Source organism: Panthera pardus, unplaced genomic scaffold (assembly GCF_024362965.1).
Source record: "Panthera pardus isolate Hobbes unplaced genomic scaffold, ASM2436296v1 HiC_scaffold_2, whole genome shotgun sequence".
Classification (NCBI taxonomy): domain Eukaryota; kingdom Metazoa; phylum Chordata; class Mammalia; order Carnivora; family Felidae; genus Panthera; species Panthera pardus.
Window position 1 is genome coordinate 85,924,783 of NW_026526765.1, and position 15,472 is coordinate 85,940,254.

Here is a 15,472-nt window from a genome sequence, read left to right on the forward strand (position 1 = left end):
ATTTTCAAGATAAGGGAATTACATATGTAATAAAATATAGTGATATTTATGTATACAAAAACTAATGAAGCCTGATTCTTGAACAAAAGTATTTGAAATGCCATATAGGCTCTAATAACCATTTCACAAATATAAACATTAGTATACTTAGCATTAATATCACATGATATACAATGGTAACATAGAAATTACCATTGTCTTCAGCAGTTAGAATAAATCCCTTTGGCTTCAAATGTCACTCTTAAAATGTTAAAGAAAGGCAGGAAGAAAACCCAATTCTGCTGTTCTCAAATGTTGGTGATCAGGATTTCGTACATTTGTCTGGGTCTATGTTAAACATTTTTATAACTTATAAATAAGTAAAACTTGGCCCAGCTTGTGATTTCACTACCGGTCATAAAAATATTCTAGCTGTATCTCTACATTTAAAATGTTTTCTGTATCTCGGAGGGAAATTCCATTATTTTGACCCAGACGTTTACCGGAAAATGAAGTTTTTCTACATAAATCTACCTAATACCTTTAATAAAAAAGTGAGAAATCTGGATTCATACTCAGAAGCGGAAACCTGAACAAAATCAAATGTTAAAATGGAAGCTTATTAAAATGTAGGCACCTCAACTCTATACTGTAAAATACAGAATACTTGCTTAGAAGATGTTAACTTTAAGAATGACAATGATCTTAAGGTACTGTTAAATAACAGGACTTCAACCTCATGCACAAAATAAAGTGCTAGTAATATAAGGCAGAATGCTACTTTGATGAAAAATATATGTATTTGTTTCTACTGTTAGTGTAAAGATCTCTCTTTTCCCTCCTTTTAGTAGGAAATGTTTGAAGTTCTAAATTTGTTAAAAACTCATGATTTCAAATATTAATAAACCATTATGTATAGGGATGTCTAACCTGTATGCTTATTTTTCAGCAGCAACTAATAGGCTGATGCATACTGTACAAATCTGTCTCAGCAAAATCAGGCTTCATACATATTACAAAATGTCCAGTTTCCAAAATTGTAACTAACTCTTAGAGAATACTTTGGCCCAAATCTAGAATACTGTTTTTCAATTTTTCAGATTTGATTATTTTGTCTCTTCTCTATCATTTTAAAAAGTCTTGTTTTTAGTTGTAACAAAAAGTTCTGGATATTATGTAATAAAATGTGCACACTTTCAGGGCAAATCCTAAATAAGTAAGTTATCTGTATTGATAAGCATTAAGAAATCAATAGAATAAAAGAACCTAAAATTTATAGGAATAACAAAGTTCATGAGGCAATTTTTTATACATTCTTACATTCTTAGGCACTTCTAAGCCATTCATTATCCTCCTTTAACTTCTCCTTAAAATTAAATGAGGTAGGAAAGTTCAGAAAAGGGTGAGATTTTTGTTCCTTTATATTCTCTTCCTATGTCCACCAATAAATTATAACATATTAATTAATAAGAGTTCTGTTTGGCTTGATATACAAACAAAAAGTATAATACATTTAGCAGTCACTAATGCATCCATTGGTGGGTATCTATAAGATGTTTGAAGTACAACGAAAAATTGCTAATACATTTGTCATTAGCATACTTGTTTATCTGCAAATTCAAGAATCCCATGAGATGGCTTAAAGTCTTCCAGGCCAGCACTATCCAGTGTTGCTTTCCAATAAACATTTACTGCCCCAAAGCTTCCAGCCATCCGGACTACAGGAATTTGAAGAATATTCAGTGGTGGAGGCACCTCATAGGCAGTAATAACTCCACCAAAATCCTTTAAATAAAGAATATAGTTAAAATACAAGAGAAGATTAACATCTTATATGTCATCATCACTTTCCTTTTTTTTTAAACTTATTTATTTATTTGGGGGCGGGGGAGAGAGAGACAGAGAGAGAGAGAGAGACAGAGAGAGGAGGGACAGAGAGAGAGGGAGGAAGAGAATCATAGCAGGCTCCCTGCTATCAGCACAGAGCCTGATGTGGGGCTCGAATAAACCATGAGATCATGATTTGAGTTGAAATCAAGAGTCAGACAGGACACTCAGCCAACTGAGCCACTCAGGCACCCTATCAACATTTTCTAAATTTATTATTTCTTCTTACATTTCTTATATTTCACACTTCAAAGTAGAAATCAATAGTCGGATATAAATATGCATAATAGGTGTTTTCAAAATTCTTTTCAAATTTAAATTTGAAAATATACTTGCTTAACCTCTTGGTCTAGCACAAAGAGAATTAAGAATTAGTCTATAAGACAAATTTTAAGGCACATACTTATTTTTTAAAGGCTTTTTTTAATGTTTATTTAATTTTGAGGGAGAGAGAGACAGAGCATGAGTGGGGGAGGGGCAGAGAGAGAGAGGGAGACACAGTATCTCAAGTGGGCTCCAGGCTCCGAGCTGGCAGCACAGGGCCTGATGTGGGGCTCGAACTCACAAGTTGTGAGATCATGACCTGAGCCGAAGTCGGACACTTAACTGAATGAGCCACCCAGGTGCCCATTAAGGCAGATATTTATAAATATCTATAAGCAAAGCCAATTACTCTGCAGAAAATACATAACATTGAGCAAATCAGCAGGTAGAAGTGTCTGTATTACTATAAATATATTAAAGTTTATCTCACTGTGGTAACATGAAACTTAAAAATTCCTCTGGGATCATCATTTTCTTCAATCATTATCTCAACTATTTCCATCCCAGGTCTCCGCACACTTGGCTGTCCTGCAGAGAAGTCAGAATTCACCAGGTACACTTCAGTGATGTTGACAATAAATCCTTCTTCCAACTCAGGAGCATTATCCTGAGGGGGGTGGGGCAAACAGGAGAGACATGGTGTTCCATTTTTAAAAATATACTGAATTTGTCTTGGAAACCTGATTATTTTTCAGTAAGGAATAAATGATTGACCACAGGAATGGGCAACTTTTTCACAAATAAAAAAGATTCCCTTTTATATTTTAACACATTCCCACTGAAAAATTTCAGAATCTTAGGGAATATTCAAGCTTATCAGTGAAGTTTTAACTGAAGCCTAATACTCATTAGCAAATTTTTTTTTAAATATACCACACAATTTTGATCATATTCTATCAAATATGTTTTATGCACATAATACCCCACCAAATACAGGAGAAATGGTAAATGCTACATACATCTTAAAAGTAAAAGCTCTAGACTTGCAACTCTAGATATTATCCTATATTCTAATTAACTTTTTAAAAACTGTTACCTTATTTTGGAATAGATGATAAAAAATTTCCAAAGATAGAAATAATGGACATTGAACAGGAAAGGAAACTTCCGTTCTGCCTCATCCCTTACATCTTTCCCAGAATGTCCTTTCTAGAGGCCACTATTATTTAATACCACTAATACTGCAATTAGTAACACTGATATTACTATGCAACATTATCTTTATTTAATAATATATATTTATTGTTAACATTGTAATATATAAGATTATAACACACACAATATTAGATAATATATATTACAGATAACACTAATAACTACTCTTAGTTTCTTGTGAATTATTACAGATATATACACTTATTCTTATATACGTGAGAAAGCACTAAAACCAGATCTAAATCATCTAAAGAATAATCTTGATTTGAATAATATCATGACATGAAAATACTGTACTATCAAACCAACAATAAAAATAACCACATTAATTCGGGCACTCTATTCATTCACTCGTTAGTTCAAAACAACTAACTAACCAGCAAAACAGTGAATGCAATGAAACATATAATCAAATGTAAATTCCATGCTTCAACGGTCATTCAAACAATATTCCAGTTCAAAAATAAACACAAATCATTAGTAAATATATTATTTTTACCAGTTATAAAAAGTAGTCATCTGTTATTAAATGTTAGGGTGGGTGGAAAAATTAGAATACTCACAATTTTACATGTAAAAGCAACCTTTTCAAAGATTTTTATCTTCCAGAGCATCACAATTTTATCTTTAAGAGCATATTCTTTTATTTTACATCCTATTTATTGCACCCTAAACTCACCGGCAAAATGGCAACTTTGATGTAAGTTTCTTTCATGTTTTCTTTCATCATTATTATTGTTTCTTGTACCACAAAGTCTTCATTCTCAGTAGCTTGATTATCGATGTGCAGTAAGAAATTGGGTTTAGCTATCAAGTGAATGGCAATGTCCCCAAACAGTCCTTTATCTCGAACAATGGGTAACTGAAGAACGGTGATGTTCTCTGTGAGATACACATACCTCAAGTAAATAACCTTTCCTATTTGTGGTCGACACTATTCCAAGCACTTACGTGGAATGTCCTGCACTATCCCAATGTATGGTCCCAAGGAAGATTTTGTGCTTTGTCCCCCTTGTCCCTAAAGTTGTGCTGGCAATCATCATATATTATATCCCAGTTCTAAACCCTCACTTTGGGTTCTCTAATCACCCTCCTATGTTGCACACTATCATGTACCTTAACAAAAACTGCTGAAAATCTTAGGTAAGTACATATGTGCAGGTTGACAGAGGTGCTAATTGCAAATGTGAAGATTTTTCAAAAATGAAAAAGTAAACACCCAAAGTCATCATTTAATAACTTAATCATTAGACGAACAGTCAGTAATTTTGTTCTTATAGTCAGGTGTTTACCACAAGGATCAAAGTATTTCACAGCACCTATTTTTTATTTCATTTCTTAGATTTTTAACATTAAATTTGCCCTGTAAATGGACCAAAAAAATGCTTGCCAATCTTCCTCACTGGTCTGTGAGTTTCTAACAACCTAAGACTGTGTCTCTGTTTCCAGAACACACAGCACAATTTGTGGCACTTCCTAGGTGCTTCAAAATGTTTGTTGAGTGAATAAATGAACATATTCTAAGTCTACTGCTTCTGTTCCCATATATACAGACATATAAACGCCCAGATATATATGTCATTTTTTTTCAGTCAACTATCTAAATGAAAGATCCTTGAAAGATGTCCATGTTCCTGTCTGAAAATTTTAGAGCCTTCACACAGCATATTCTAAATAAATACATATCATGTATGTTCAAATATATTTGTTCAAATAAGTCAAATGGCATTTATCTAAAAAAATCCATATATCTTATATCTATATAAGTAGTTATTTGGGCAGAGATTTCAGCACTAAGCTTAAAGGAAATAGGGACTGATTACTTACACTTCACAGAAAAAATATTCTAATTACTGATTTGGGGTTTAACAATACCTTGAGTACTATATGCATTTTACTGTGTTGCTTACTGTTGCCTATAACTGTTGAAAATCTGTGTAGAGGAAATCTGAGCATGGAAAGACAACAAATAAATAATGAAAAAGGGAAAGTAAAATAAAAACCAGTCACCTTTACTGCAATGATTTACCAAAATATTAACGTTTCTATTATGATAGTAATGTCTCAAAAGAGTAAAAGTGTTTCTCGTAACACTATTGTTAAGTGATTATATGATCATAAAATTTAATAAACAAAAAGTAGAAAAGATTAAATATGATCTGTCAAACTGAAAATATGTATGTATGTGTATACATATATATATATATTTTTTTTTTTAATTTTATTTATTTAGTTTGAGAGAGAGAGAGAGAGAGAGAGAGAGAGAGAGGGAGAAAGAACAAATCCCAAGCAGTGCTCTGGAGCCAGACACAGGCCTTGAAATCACAAACCGTGAGATCATGACCTGAGCCAAAATCAAGAGTTATCCAACTGACTGAGCCCCCAGGCACACCTGAATACCGCCCCCCCCCCCCCCACACACAAAGGGACTTATATTCCTAGTAAACATTACAATTAAATTACCCAATAAAAGTTACTAGAACCTGAAAAATATTTAACAAGACTTACCTTTAGGCTCTGCTACTCTAATGAAGAGAAACTCAGCATGCCAACCCACTAAGCCATAAGGTGAATCATTGGGCAGAGTCGTTATCACAGATCTGTTTCTTTTCTGATCAATGGTAGCACCTTTAGATAGGTCCTCAACTCCTTCTGTGGTAACACGAATGAGTGTTACAGTCACAATTTCTGATAACTCTGGTATATCATCAGCAATAACAGTCAGAGTGATTGTAGATAGTGCCTGCCCTTCAGAAAATGAAATCTAAAATTTTAAAGAAAGAAGATTTTATTTATTTTGTAATTATCACTGTGCAGTAAGAACATCAGATTAAATTTTCTTTCAATATGAACCACAACTTAAATAACAAGAGATATTTAAGCAACACAATATGATTCTACAAATCAATCAAATTCTTTTCATATTAAAAGTGGAAGACTGTTAGGAAAAAGAAAAAAGTAAACAATTACTGAAACTCAACCTGATAAAACCTGTAGCCAAACTGTCACATCCTGAAGCCTACATTCTATTAAAATATAGAGTATATAGTCTCTCTGGGAGTCTAAGTCCCAGATAACATATTGAAAAATCTATAAAAATAAAAGAAGGTCGGGGAGCCTGGGTGGCTCAGTCGGTTGAGCCTCTGACTTCGGCTCAGGTCATGATCTCACAGTCTGCGAGTTCAAGCCCTGCATCAGGCTCTGTGCTGACAGCTCAGAGCCTGGAACCTGCTTCAAATTCTGTGTCTCCCTCTCTCTCTGACCCTCCCCTGTTCATGCTCTGTCTCTCTCTGTCTCAAAAATAAATAAACTTTAACAAAATTTTTTTTAATAAGTATACAAATAAAAGAAGGTAACATACTAGTTTAAACATTTTTCTCTACAAAAATGTTGCCAGGATTGCTATTTCTTTTGGCTACAATAGATGTATGATTTAACAATCAATGAACCAAAACAGAGGTAGAGAAAGACAAAAAGAGATACAAATCAGAGCATCTCTCTCCTCCTGTTGTATCTGCACTGTCTAGAGTCAAATCCAAATTTGCTAAAAGGCATCTGAAATCCTTTCTGATAGGGCTTTCTTTGTTCCTTGAATGTCATTTCCCATTGCTCCCCACCTTATACCCTATTCTCTAGCAACATGACTACAAGCTACAACCATTCAAACTAGCATTCCAGGCCCATTTTGTTGACGCTCATCTCTCCACCTCAGAAGGCACTTGAAGATATAAACTGAAGAGCTTTATTAATAAAATCAGGGGTCAGAGCACTACTACCCTTTGGTGAAATCCATTTTTTAAATTAAGTTTTACTGGCATACAGCAAAGTTCACTTGATTATATATCATCTAACATTGCTATTATGCTACAAAGGCAAAGTTGAGAATCTGAGAAAGAGACCATAACAGCCCATAAGTCTAAAATATTTACTATCTGGCCCTTTACAGGAAAAGTTTATTAGCTCTTGAATAAAATAATTAATTCTTCCAAATATAGTCTACACTTAAGATACTATTATACATTTAAATTAGAAATCATTTTAATCATGTTTATGTTAAGAAATATTAATTGGTGAAATATAATTCAGAACACACATAACCTGATAGATACAACTTATAGTTTTGGTAACTTCCATAAAAGTAAATACTCAATGCAATAAAATTTGCCAAAACATTTTTAAGGCACTAAAGCTCTAATCTTTGAATGGTACAAAAGCCTAGAAATGGTAGACCTAACATACACCCATCGTTTTTTTTTTTGAGATAATTCCATGAGAGGCCTTTTAAAGGAACTCTTCAGAGAAGCATTTGGGAAAAATTTTATGGATAAATCTGTGAAACCCAAGGTGAGTCAAGAACACCACCCATTTTCTAATTAGGAACTAAAGGTTCTTAAAACCCTCTCTTTTAAAGTCATTTACCTTTCTGACCCAAATCTGATTCCATTCTTCGATCTCTGACCCAATTTTATACTATCTTCCAATAGTAGATAAAGTGATCTTCTGCCCAGATCCCTTCTTAGAGCTGGTGTGCCCATATCCCAATTGGTGGGAATAAGAGCTTTTGTGTTTGTCACTGGGACCTGTCTTCAGCTACAGTACACTTCCGCTGAAGATTATACTCTACCCAGAAGATGATGTGAGGTGAAGGATACCCAAAATAGGGATGCAAAATCTCAGCCTCCTTGTTCCACTGGAAAACAACTCTGGAGAACCAGTTCACCTCCAGAACTTGCTCACACACTCAACCTCAGGTGCAACTACCCAAGGACCAACGGCCCCTCTGCACATTCCTACCTTCCTTGTTTCCTTATGGGTGTGTCTCCTCAGTAAACTACCCACAACTCTTAATCTCGGAGTCTATCTACAGAAAACTAAACCTACATCACTCAGCAATTCTGATCTACTTTTTCATACGCCTGACTATCTTACATAGATTCATTCCCTATTTACTGCTTCCATTTTATACAAATCTTGAAACATTTCCATCTCCAGTGTAATTGGTTTTATCTTTCTGACAGTGTAACACATCTACAATCTGGCCAACTGATGTACTGAACCTAAAAAGGGATGACTTTTTTATAGATAATTTTGGTATTAAAGAAAAAAACGAACAAAAATCACAATAAAACTAATCTTAAATTGTATCCCTCTCTACAGTGATTAGTAGGAATCCAGGGCTGACATGGTCAAACTCAAACACTTCATCCATAAGGCAGGCATCAACAGTAACCATAATTTAGAAGTGACTCTCCTATAATTTTGTAAATTACGTACCACTCCTGAGGTAGGAAATACATCACTAATACTTCCGTCAGCTTCCCATGCTGTGGTTATACGACCATATGTTCCTTTTAAGCGCTCAACATTCAAAGTTATTAAGCTATCTTGCTCCATTTCTTCCACTTGCTTATATAATGAATTCTGAAAAACACACAGGAAGTCACAAGGGATTAACGGACATTACCTAAGTACACTTTTATTTCGTGCTGTTATGTATGTGCAAACTTCATAGTACTAAGCAATAATGGGTAACACAAAAATGTGATATAAGTGAAAAACAATAGTTAAAAAAACAGCAGTATAAGATAGCCATGATTTTATTTCAAAAACATACATGTGTGAATAGGTAAAAGGCTAAGTTAAAGTAAACTAAAATGTTAATTTTTAGACGATTATTTTTTACTTTGTCTTCTGTAATTTTCAAATTTATTCAACAAACATATGTTATATTCATATCCAGAGAGCATATACTTTTTGACAGTATTATACATAGTATATAAAGTTTGTAGAAATGGATGGACATAGAGTCAGGAGATGAAGGAAATCTTCTCCCCCTGTGCAACTTCTGGCAATCCCTCTAGGTCTTGTTTCCTTCTTGTAAAATAAGTTTTTGATCTACGTGGACTTTAAGGTCCCACCCAAATGTAGAAACACCAGTGAGAATCAGGGCATTCTTCCTGTTCACTTACAAACGTCTTTTATCCTTGAATTCATACACTCTGAAATGTGATTATCCTTGAATTCATATACTCTACAGCCTGTGCTGTTTCCACTGATGATGTTTCATCCTTAGTCCCTAGTCTTTACAACTATTTTTCCTGCCAGAAATAGCCCCTTCTCTGGTATTAGAATCTCACACTCTCTTCTCACCTAAGCTTCGTGGTGTCTTTCCTTCGTCCCAGACTGATTTCTACCTTAGTGTGACTGGAACTCCTCCTCCAACACTTGCAGCATCTCTTGCCAGCTGCTGAATGAGCTTTTCCTCAAAATCAATATTCAAAAGAATCCCTTCTTACAACACCCCTACTTTATCTATAAGCAATAAAGGAAGAATATGGAGTATAAAGATTTTAACAATCTTCCCAGTAATAGTTTTCTTTTTCTTGTCTTTTTACTATGGTAATCTGAAAATAAATTCCTCCATGAATTTCTTAAAGCTTCTATTTAGAAGGCTAATTTGAGTAGATAGCCTTTCCTTTGGCAGTGTTTTACACTGCATTTTTCACATATTGTTACAAATGTTACATAGTAATAAAATCTTGCTCAAAGCATTCAAACATTCCTACAGAAAATATCTTGATTTTAAAATATGGATATTTTAAATCCATAAAAATGGATATGGCTGGATCAGTCAGTAGAATACACGACTAAATCTCAGGGTTGTAAATTCGAGCCCCATGATGGGTGTAGAGATTACTTAAAAATAAAATCTTTAAAAAAATAAAATAAAATATGTATATAATTTGTACATAAAATACAATGCCTTTCAAAGAGAAGCCTCTCAGGCTCCATGCCCTCTACCAATAAGGGTTAGTAAAACAAGGATTTAATACAGCCAGAAAAGTATGAAGAAACTCTCTGACAACTAAATCTTATCGTATAACAAACTTGTCCAGACACAAGAGGCCTGTACTGAGAAATTCTAGCGAATGGACTGAAAGAACCCAGGATATTATCTACTGGGAAAGATTAAACCACAGTACTTTGATGTTTCTATGATAATTTTGGAGTAAGCTTCATAAAGAGAAATCTGGGGCACCTGGGTACCTCAGTCGGTTAAGCATCTGACTTCAGTTCAGGTCACGATCTTGCGGTTCATGGGTTCGAGCCCTGTGTCAGGCTCTGTGCTAACAGCTTGGAGCCTGGAACCTGCTTCGGATTCTGTGTCTCCCTCTCTCTGCCCCTTCCCACTCATGCTTTCTCTCTCCCAAAAATAAATAAAAATTAAAAAAAAAAAAAAGAGGAAATCTACCATACTTAAACAGTTAAGGAATAGAATGTGCTCTCCATGCTCAGCAAGGTTTAACGACAGGAGGATGAGACCACACAGCAGAGCATGTTGGTTCTTGCTCCAAGGTCTCCAGCTCTGCCCTGTCAATATCTATGGCCGGAGAAAGCCATGGGAGTGTTCTGTCCCCTCCCCTGCATTATGAAAGATTCATACCAAACACTTCCTGTGTATCAGGCATTTTTCTGGCATAAAGCTGTGAACAAAACAGTATCTCAGTTCTTGTAGCCTTGCATTCTAGAAAAAGAAACTTGACAATAGACAAATTAGGCCACTATAAATTCCATAAAGAAGACTAAGGCAGGATAAAAAAGGTACAGAATGATGGTGGTGAATTAACAATTTTCAATCAGGGAAGGCCTTTCTGGTAAGTTGTTATTTCAACAGAAACTGGAAGAAAGTAAGGAAACAAGTCATGTTTCCACCTGGTGGGGAAGGTAGTCTTCTTTCTTTCTAATCTTCACCACCACAATTCACGCCTTAGAGCTGTACTGTCCTACACAGTGGCCAGTGGCCACAGGTGGCTACTGAGCACCTGTTACGTGACTGGTCTATAAGTGCAAAATGCACTGGAGGTTTGAAGACAAAGTATGAAAAAAAGAGTATAGAGTATTTCATCAGCCATTTTATGTTGGTTAATATATCAGGCTAAATAAAATAAAATACTAAAAATATTTTCACCTATTTCTATTTTTCTTTTCTGGAGCTAAAAAACTAAAATTATATATATGGCTCACATTATAATTCTTCTGGGCAGAAGTGCTTCAGGAAAAGCTGACCTGCCTGTATCTGCAGAGATGGGCCAGAATGAGGAACATGGTGATCCTACAACACTTGCAAGGACTCATTCAGGACATTAGCACATCCAAAACTCCTCATCTCAGCTCTCAAACCTGCTCTTAATAAGTTGTACATCTCTCACTGAAAGGAAAATTCCTGCTTCCTGTAATTCTGTGGTTTATTGCTAAATTACTGCACTAGTTTCCCGTCAATTTCTGTCCTTACCCACTTACAATCTAGTGTCAATTCTATGGCCAGAGTAGTTCATTTATTTTATTTAAAAATTTTTTTTAATGTTTATTTATTTTTGAGAGAGACAGCGCGTGAGCAGGGGGGAGGCAGACAGACAGACAGACATAGAAGCCGAAGCAGGCTCCAGGCTCTGAGCTGTCAGCACAGAGCCTGACACAGGGCCCAAACACACAATGAGATCATGACCTAAGCTGAAGTTAGAGGCTCAACCCACTGAACCACCCAGGCACCCCCAAAATGGTTATGTGAGCCGGGTCATGTTGCTCTCCCACTTCAACCCATTCCCTCAGTGGCTAACTTCATGATGGTAATCAGCGGCTTATACAGGAGTAAGTTCACACAGCAGCCTCCCTGCTATCCTTCAAAGGCTGCTCAGAGGTTGGCCCTTGCCTGGTGTCTAGGAAGCTGGATTTCAAGAGGATTCTCGCCATTCCTGGAACTCATAGTGGCTCTCCGTGCCTGTACTATACACACAATGTAGTTTTTACTGAACACCTGTTTTCACTCTGGGAGTCTGGAATTGTGACATGTGCCAGGCTGAGAGGGCCTGCATGAACAGTTCCCAGGGAAAACCCCAGGCACGGAGTCTCTAATGAGCTTCCCCGGTTGATAACACATCTCACATACTGTCAGTGTTCACCTCAATGCTGGGGGAATTAAGTGTGTCCTGTGTGATTCCCCTGGGGAGAGCTCTTGGAAGCTTGCACCCAGTTTCCTCTGCACTTCACTCCATAAGCCTTTTCCCTTATGACTTTGTTTTGTATCCCCACAACTGTAATAAATCACAGTATGAGAATGACAGAACCCTGAGTCCTTTGAGTCCTCCTAGCAAGTCATCAAAACTGTGGGTGCTGCTGGGGATGCCTGAAACAAGGCCCTGGCCCTTCAATTTCTTTGGCCTCATCTCTACCTGACTGACTTCGGCCACAGTGGCCTCCTTGCTACAACAGATAGGCAAGGCTTATTTCAGGGCTTCGGCTGTTGCTGCTGGTTCCCCCTGCCTTGAATGTTCTTCCCCCATCTCCTACACACCTTCGTCCTCATATCACTTCCTCAATGCCACCCTCCCTGATAGCCTATGTTTCACTTCTCTGCACACAATCCCCACCCCCTCCCTCACAATCTCCATCTGTCCTTCCTGCCTAGCGTTCTTCCATGGCACATACTACCATCAGATACAGTACAGATGTCTCTTGTCTACTGTCTCCCTTTGCCTCATCTACAATTTAAGAACATTGAGGATAAAGAGTTCTACTGTTTTACTTTTTGATATATCTCTAGCACCTGAAAGAGCATCTGGTACACAGGTGTTTGTTTAAAAAAATGCTACACAAATAAATAAATTAATGAACAGTTGCATAAGTGGCCTTGTTAGTTCAATGAGAGATGAGAAGAGTTTTCCAGAAGCTTTTGGGAAATCTCTTCCTTACTCCAAGAGCCACATTTCTCTCTCTCCCCAACTGGACATGAACAAGAAAGCAGTAGACCTAACAGTAACATCAGCTTTCAAACAACCAGATGAAGAACCAGCTTTATGCTGGCAAAGTGGAGAGATGGAAAGAATCTGAGCCATGTTGACATAGTATCCACCCAACTCTGAAGCTTATCTTCTCTGTGGACATGTTCTTGGTGTTTAAGACAATTTGAGCTGGGTTTTCCTTACTTGCAGAAGATTTCAGAGAACGATACATGATAGTTGCAGCTATAACTCTAGTTAAGAAATAAGGATAAAAAATAAACTCAAAATGGATAAAGGACCTGAATGTGAGACAGGAAACCATCAAAACCCTAGAGGAGAAAGCAGGAAAAAACCTCTCTGACCTCAGCCGTAGCAATTTCTTACTTGACACATCTCCAAAGGCAAGGGAATTAAAAGCAAAAATGAACTGTTGGGACCTCATGAAGATAAAAAGCTTCTGCGCAGCAAAGGAAACAATCAACGAAACTAAAAGGCAACTGACAGAATGGGAAAAGATATTTGCAAATGACATATCGGACAAAGGGCTAGTATCCAAAATCTATAAAGAACTCACCAAACTCCACATATGAAAAAGAAATAATCCAGTGAAGAAATGGGAAGAAAACATGAATAGACACTCATCTAAAGACATCATCCATATGGCCAACAGGCACATGAAAAGATGCTCAACGTCACTCCTCATCAGGGAAATACAAATCAAAACCACACTCAGATACCACCTCACGCCACTCAGAGTGACTAAAATGAACAAATCAGGAGACTATAGATGCTGGCGAGGATGTGGAGAAATGGGAACCCTCTTGCACTGTTGGTGGGAATGCAAACTGGTGCAACCACTCTGGAAAAAAGTGTGGAGGTTCCTCAAAAAATTAAAAATAGACCTACCCTATGACCCAGCAATAGCACTGCTAGGAATTTATCCAAGGGATACAGGAGTACTGAGGCATAGGGGCACCTGTACCCCAATGTTTATAGCGGCACTCTCAACAATAGCCAAATTATGGAAAGAGCCTAAATGTCCATCAACTGATGAATGGATAAAGAAATTGTGGTTTATATACACAATGAAATACTACTTGGCAATGAGAAAGAATGAAATGTAGCCTTTTGTAGAAACGTGGATGGAGCTGGAGAGTGTTATGCTAAGTGAAATAAGGCAGGCAGAGAAAGACAGATACCATATGTTTTCACTCTTATGTGGATCCTGAGAAACTTAAGACCATGGGGGAAGGGAAGGAAAAAAAAAAGTTAGAGAGGGAGGGAGCCAAACCATGAAAGACTCTTCAAAACTGAGAATAAACTGAGGGCTGATGGGGGTGGGAGGGAGGGAAAGTGGGTGGTGGGCATTGAGGAGGGCACCTGATGGGATGAGCACTGGGTGATGTATGGAAAACAATTTAACAATAAATTTCATATTAAAAAAAAAGAAATCAGGATAGAGTTCGCACACAGGGCTAAATGGTGCAATATAAAAGGGTGTCCTTTTGCTCATGAATAAAGGAATATGAACTCTGAGATGGAAGTCAACCTGAGAATATCTGAATAGTTCTCTTTCTTCAGGGGAAAGCACCTCCATGTGTACAATGCAAGTACAGTTATAAATCTCTCTCTCTCTCTCTCTCTCTCTCAATATACATAAGACAGTAATATATTTGTAGGTGATGTGTGTGATAAAACACAGTATATAGTCTATTTGGGACTTGTTTCATCATTACCCTCTAGAGATAAGGCTAATAGCAGAGCCAAACTCCAGGACTAAGGCCAACTGGGAACATTTCAAATTCAATCCTATAAGAGTAATCAGTACAAAAAAAAAAAAGTTTAGGACAAGATGATTCAGAAGTTTCAGCGTGTAGGACTATAAATTATAAGACATCAGTTAAGTACACCTTAAAATGCACAGTCAGGGTGAAACAGGGAAAGAGAAGGAAGAGAGGCTTAAGATACTCAAAGGAGGACTGAGTGCTGACAACATCTAGCATATAAATACAATGAATAAATCATTTTGACTTTTAAGTGTGGGATCTATACCTGAGCAAATCCAACGACTCCATAGGCATCATCATTAGACATAATAGTTATTTTTACATAACCATTAATACCAATCTCTGCTCCTCCTTTGGGATTTTTAAGCTCAACTCTGAAGAATTCTTCTTCTTCTGGAACTGTATCATCAAGGACATTTACCACTATTACAGCTTCTCTGTCACCAGGTTCAAATATCAGTTCACCTGAACTAGCATAAGAAGCACATCAAATAATACAGCTGAAACAAATCTCAGGCATATACACAGTAGATTACATATAAAATTCTCAGAACACTGATT

The 15,472-nt window shown here is 36.6% G+C and overlaps 1 protein-coding gene across 9 annotated transcripts in view; it reads right to left on the minus strand.

Annotated features, from left to right (window-relative positions):
* ADGRV1 (adhesion G protein-coupled receptor V1) overlaps positions 1 to 15,472 on the minus strand; it is a 590,892-nt gene that overhangs the window by 384,596 nt on the left and 190,824 nt on the right. For all 9 annotated transcript variants that reach the window (XM_053907199.1, XM_053907200.1, XM_053907201.1 and 6 more), the window contains 6 exons: positions 15,177 to 15,381; positions 8,620 to 8,766; positions 5,854 to 6,109; positions 4,025 to 4,227; positions 2,621 to 2,797; positions 1,582 to 1,764 (listed from right to left, as the gene is read on the minus strand). In XM_053907199.1, the coding sequence (XP_053763174.1) occupies positions 1,582 to 1,764; positions 2,621 to 2,797; positions 4,025 to 4,227; positions 5,854 to 6,109; positions 8,620 to 8,766; positions 15,177 to 15,381 (1,171 nt within the window). The remainder of the gene's footprint in view (positions 1 to 1,581; positions 1,765 to 2,620; positions 2,798 to 4,024; positions 4,228 to 5,853; positions 6,110 to 8,619; positions 8,767 to 15,176; positions 15,382 to 15,472) is intronic.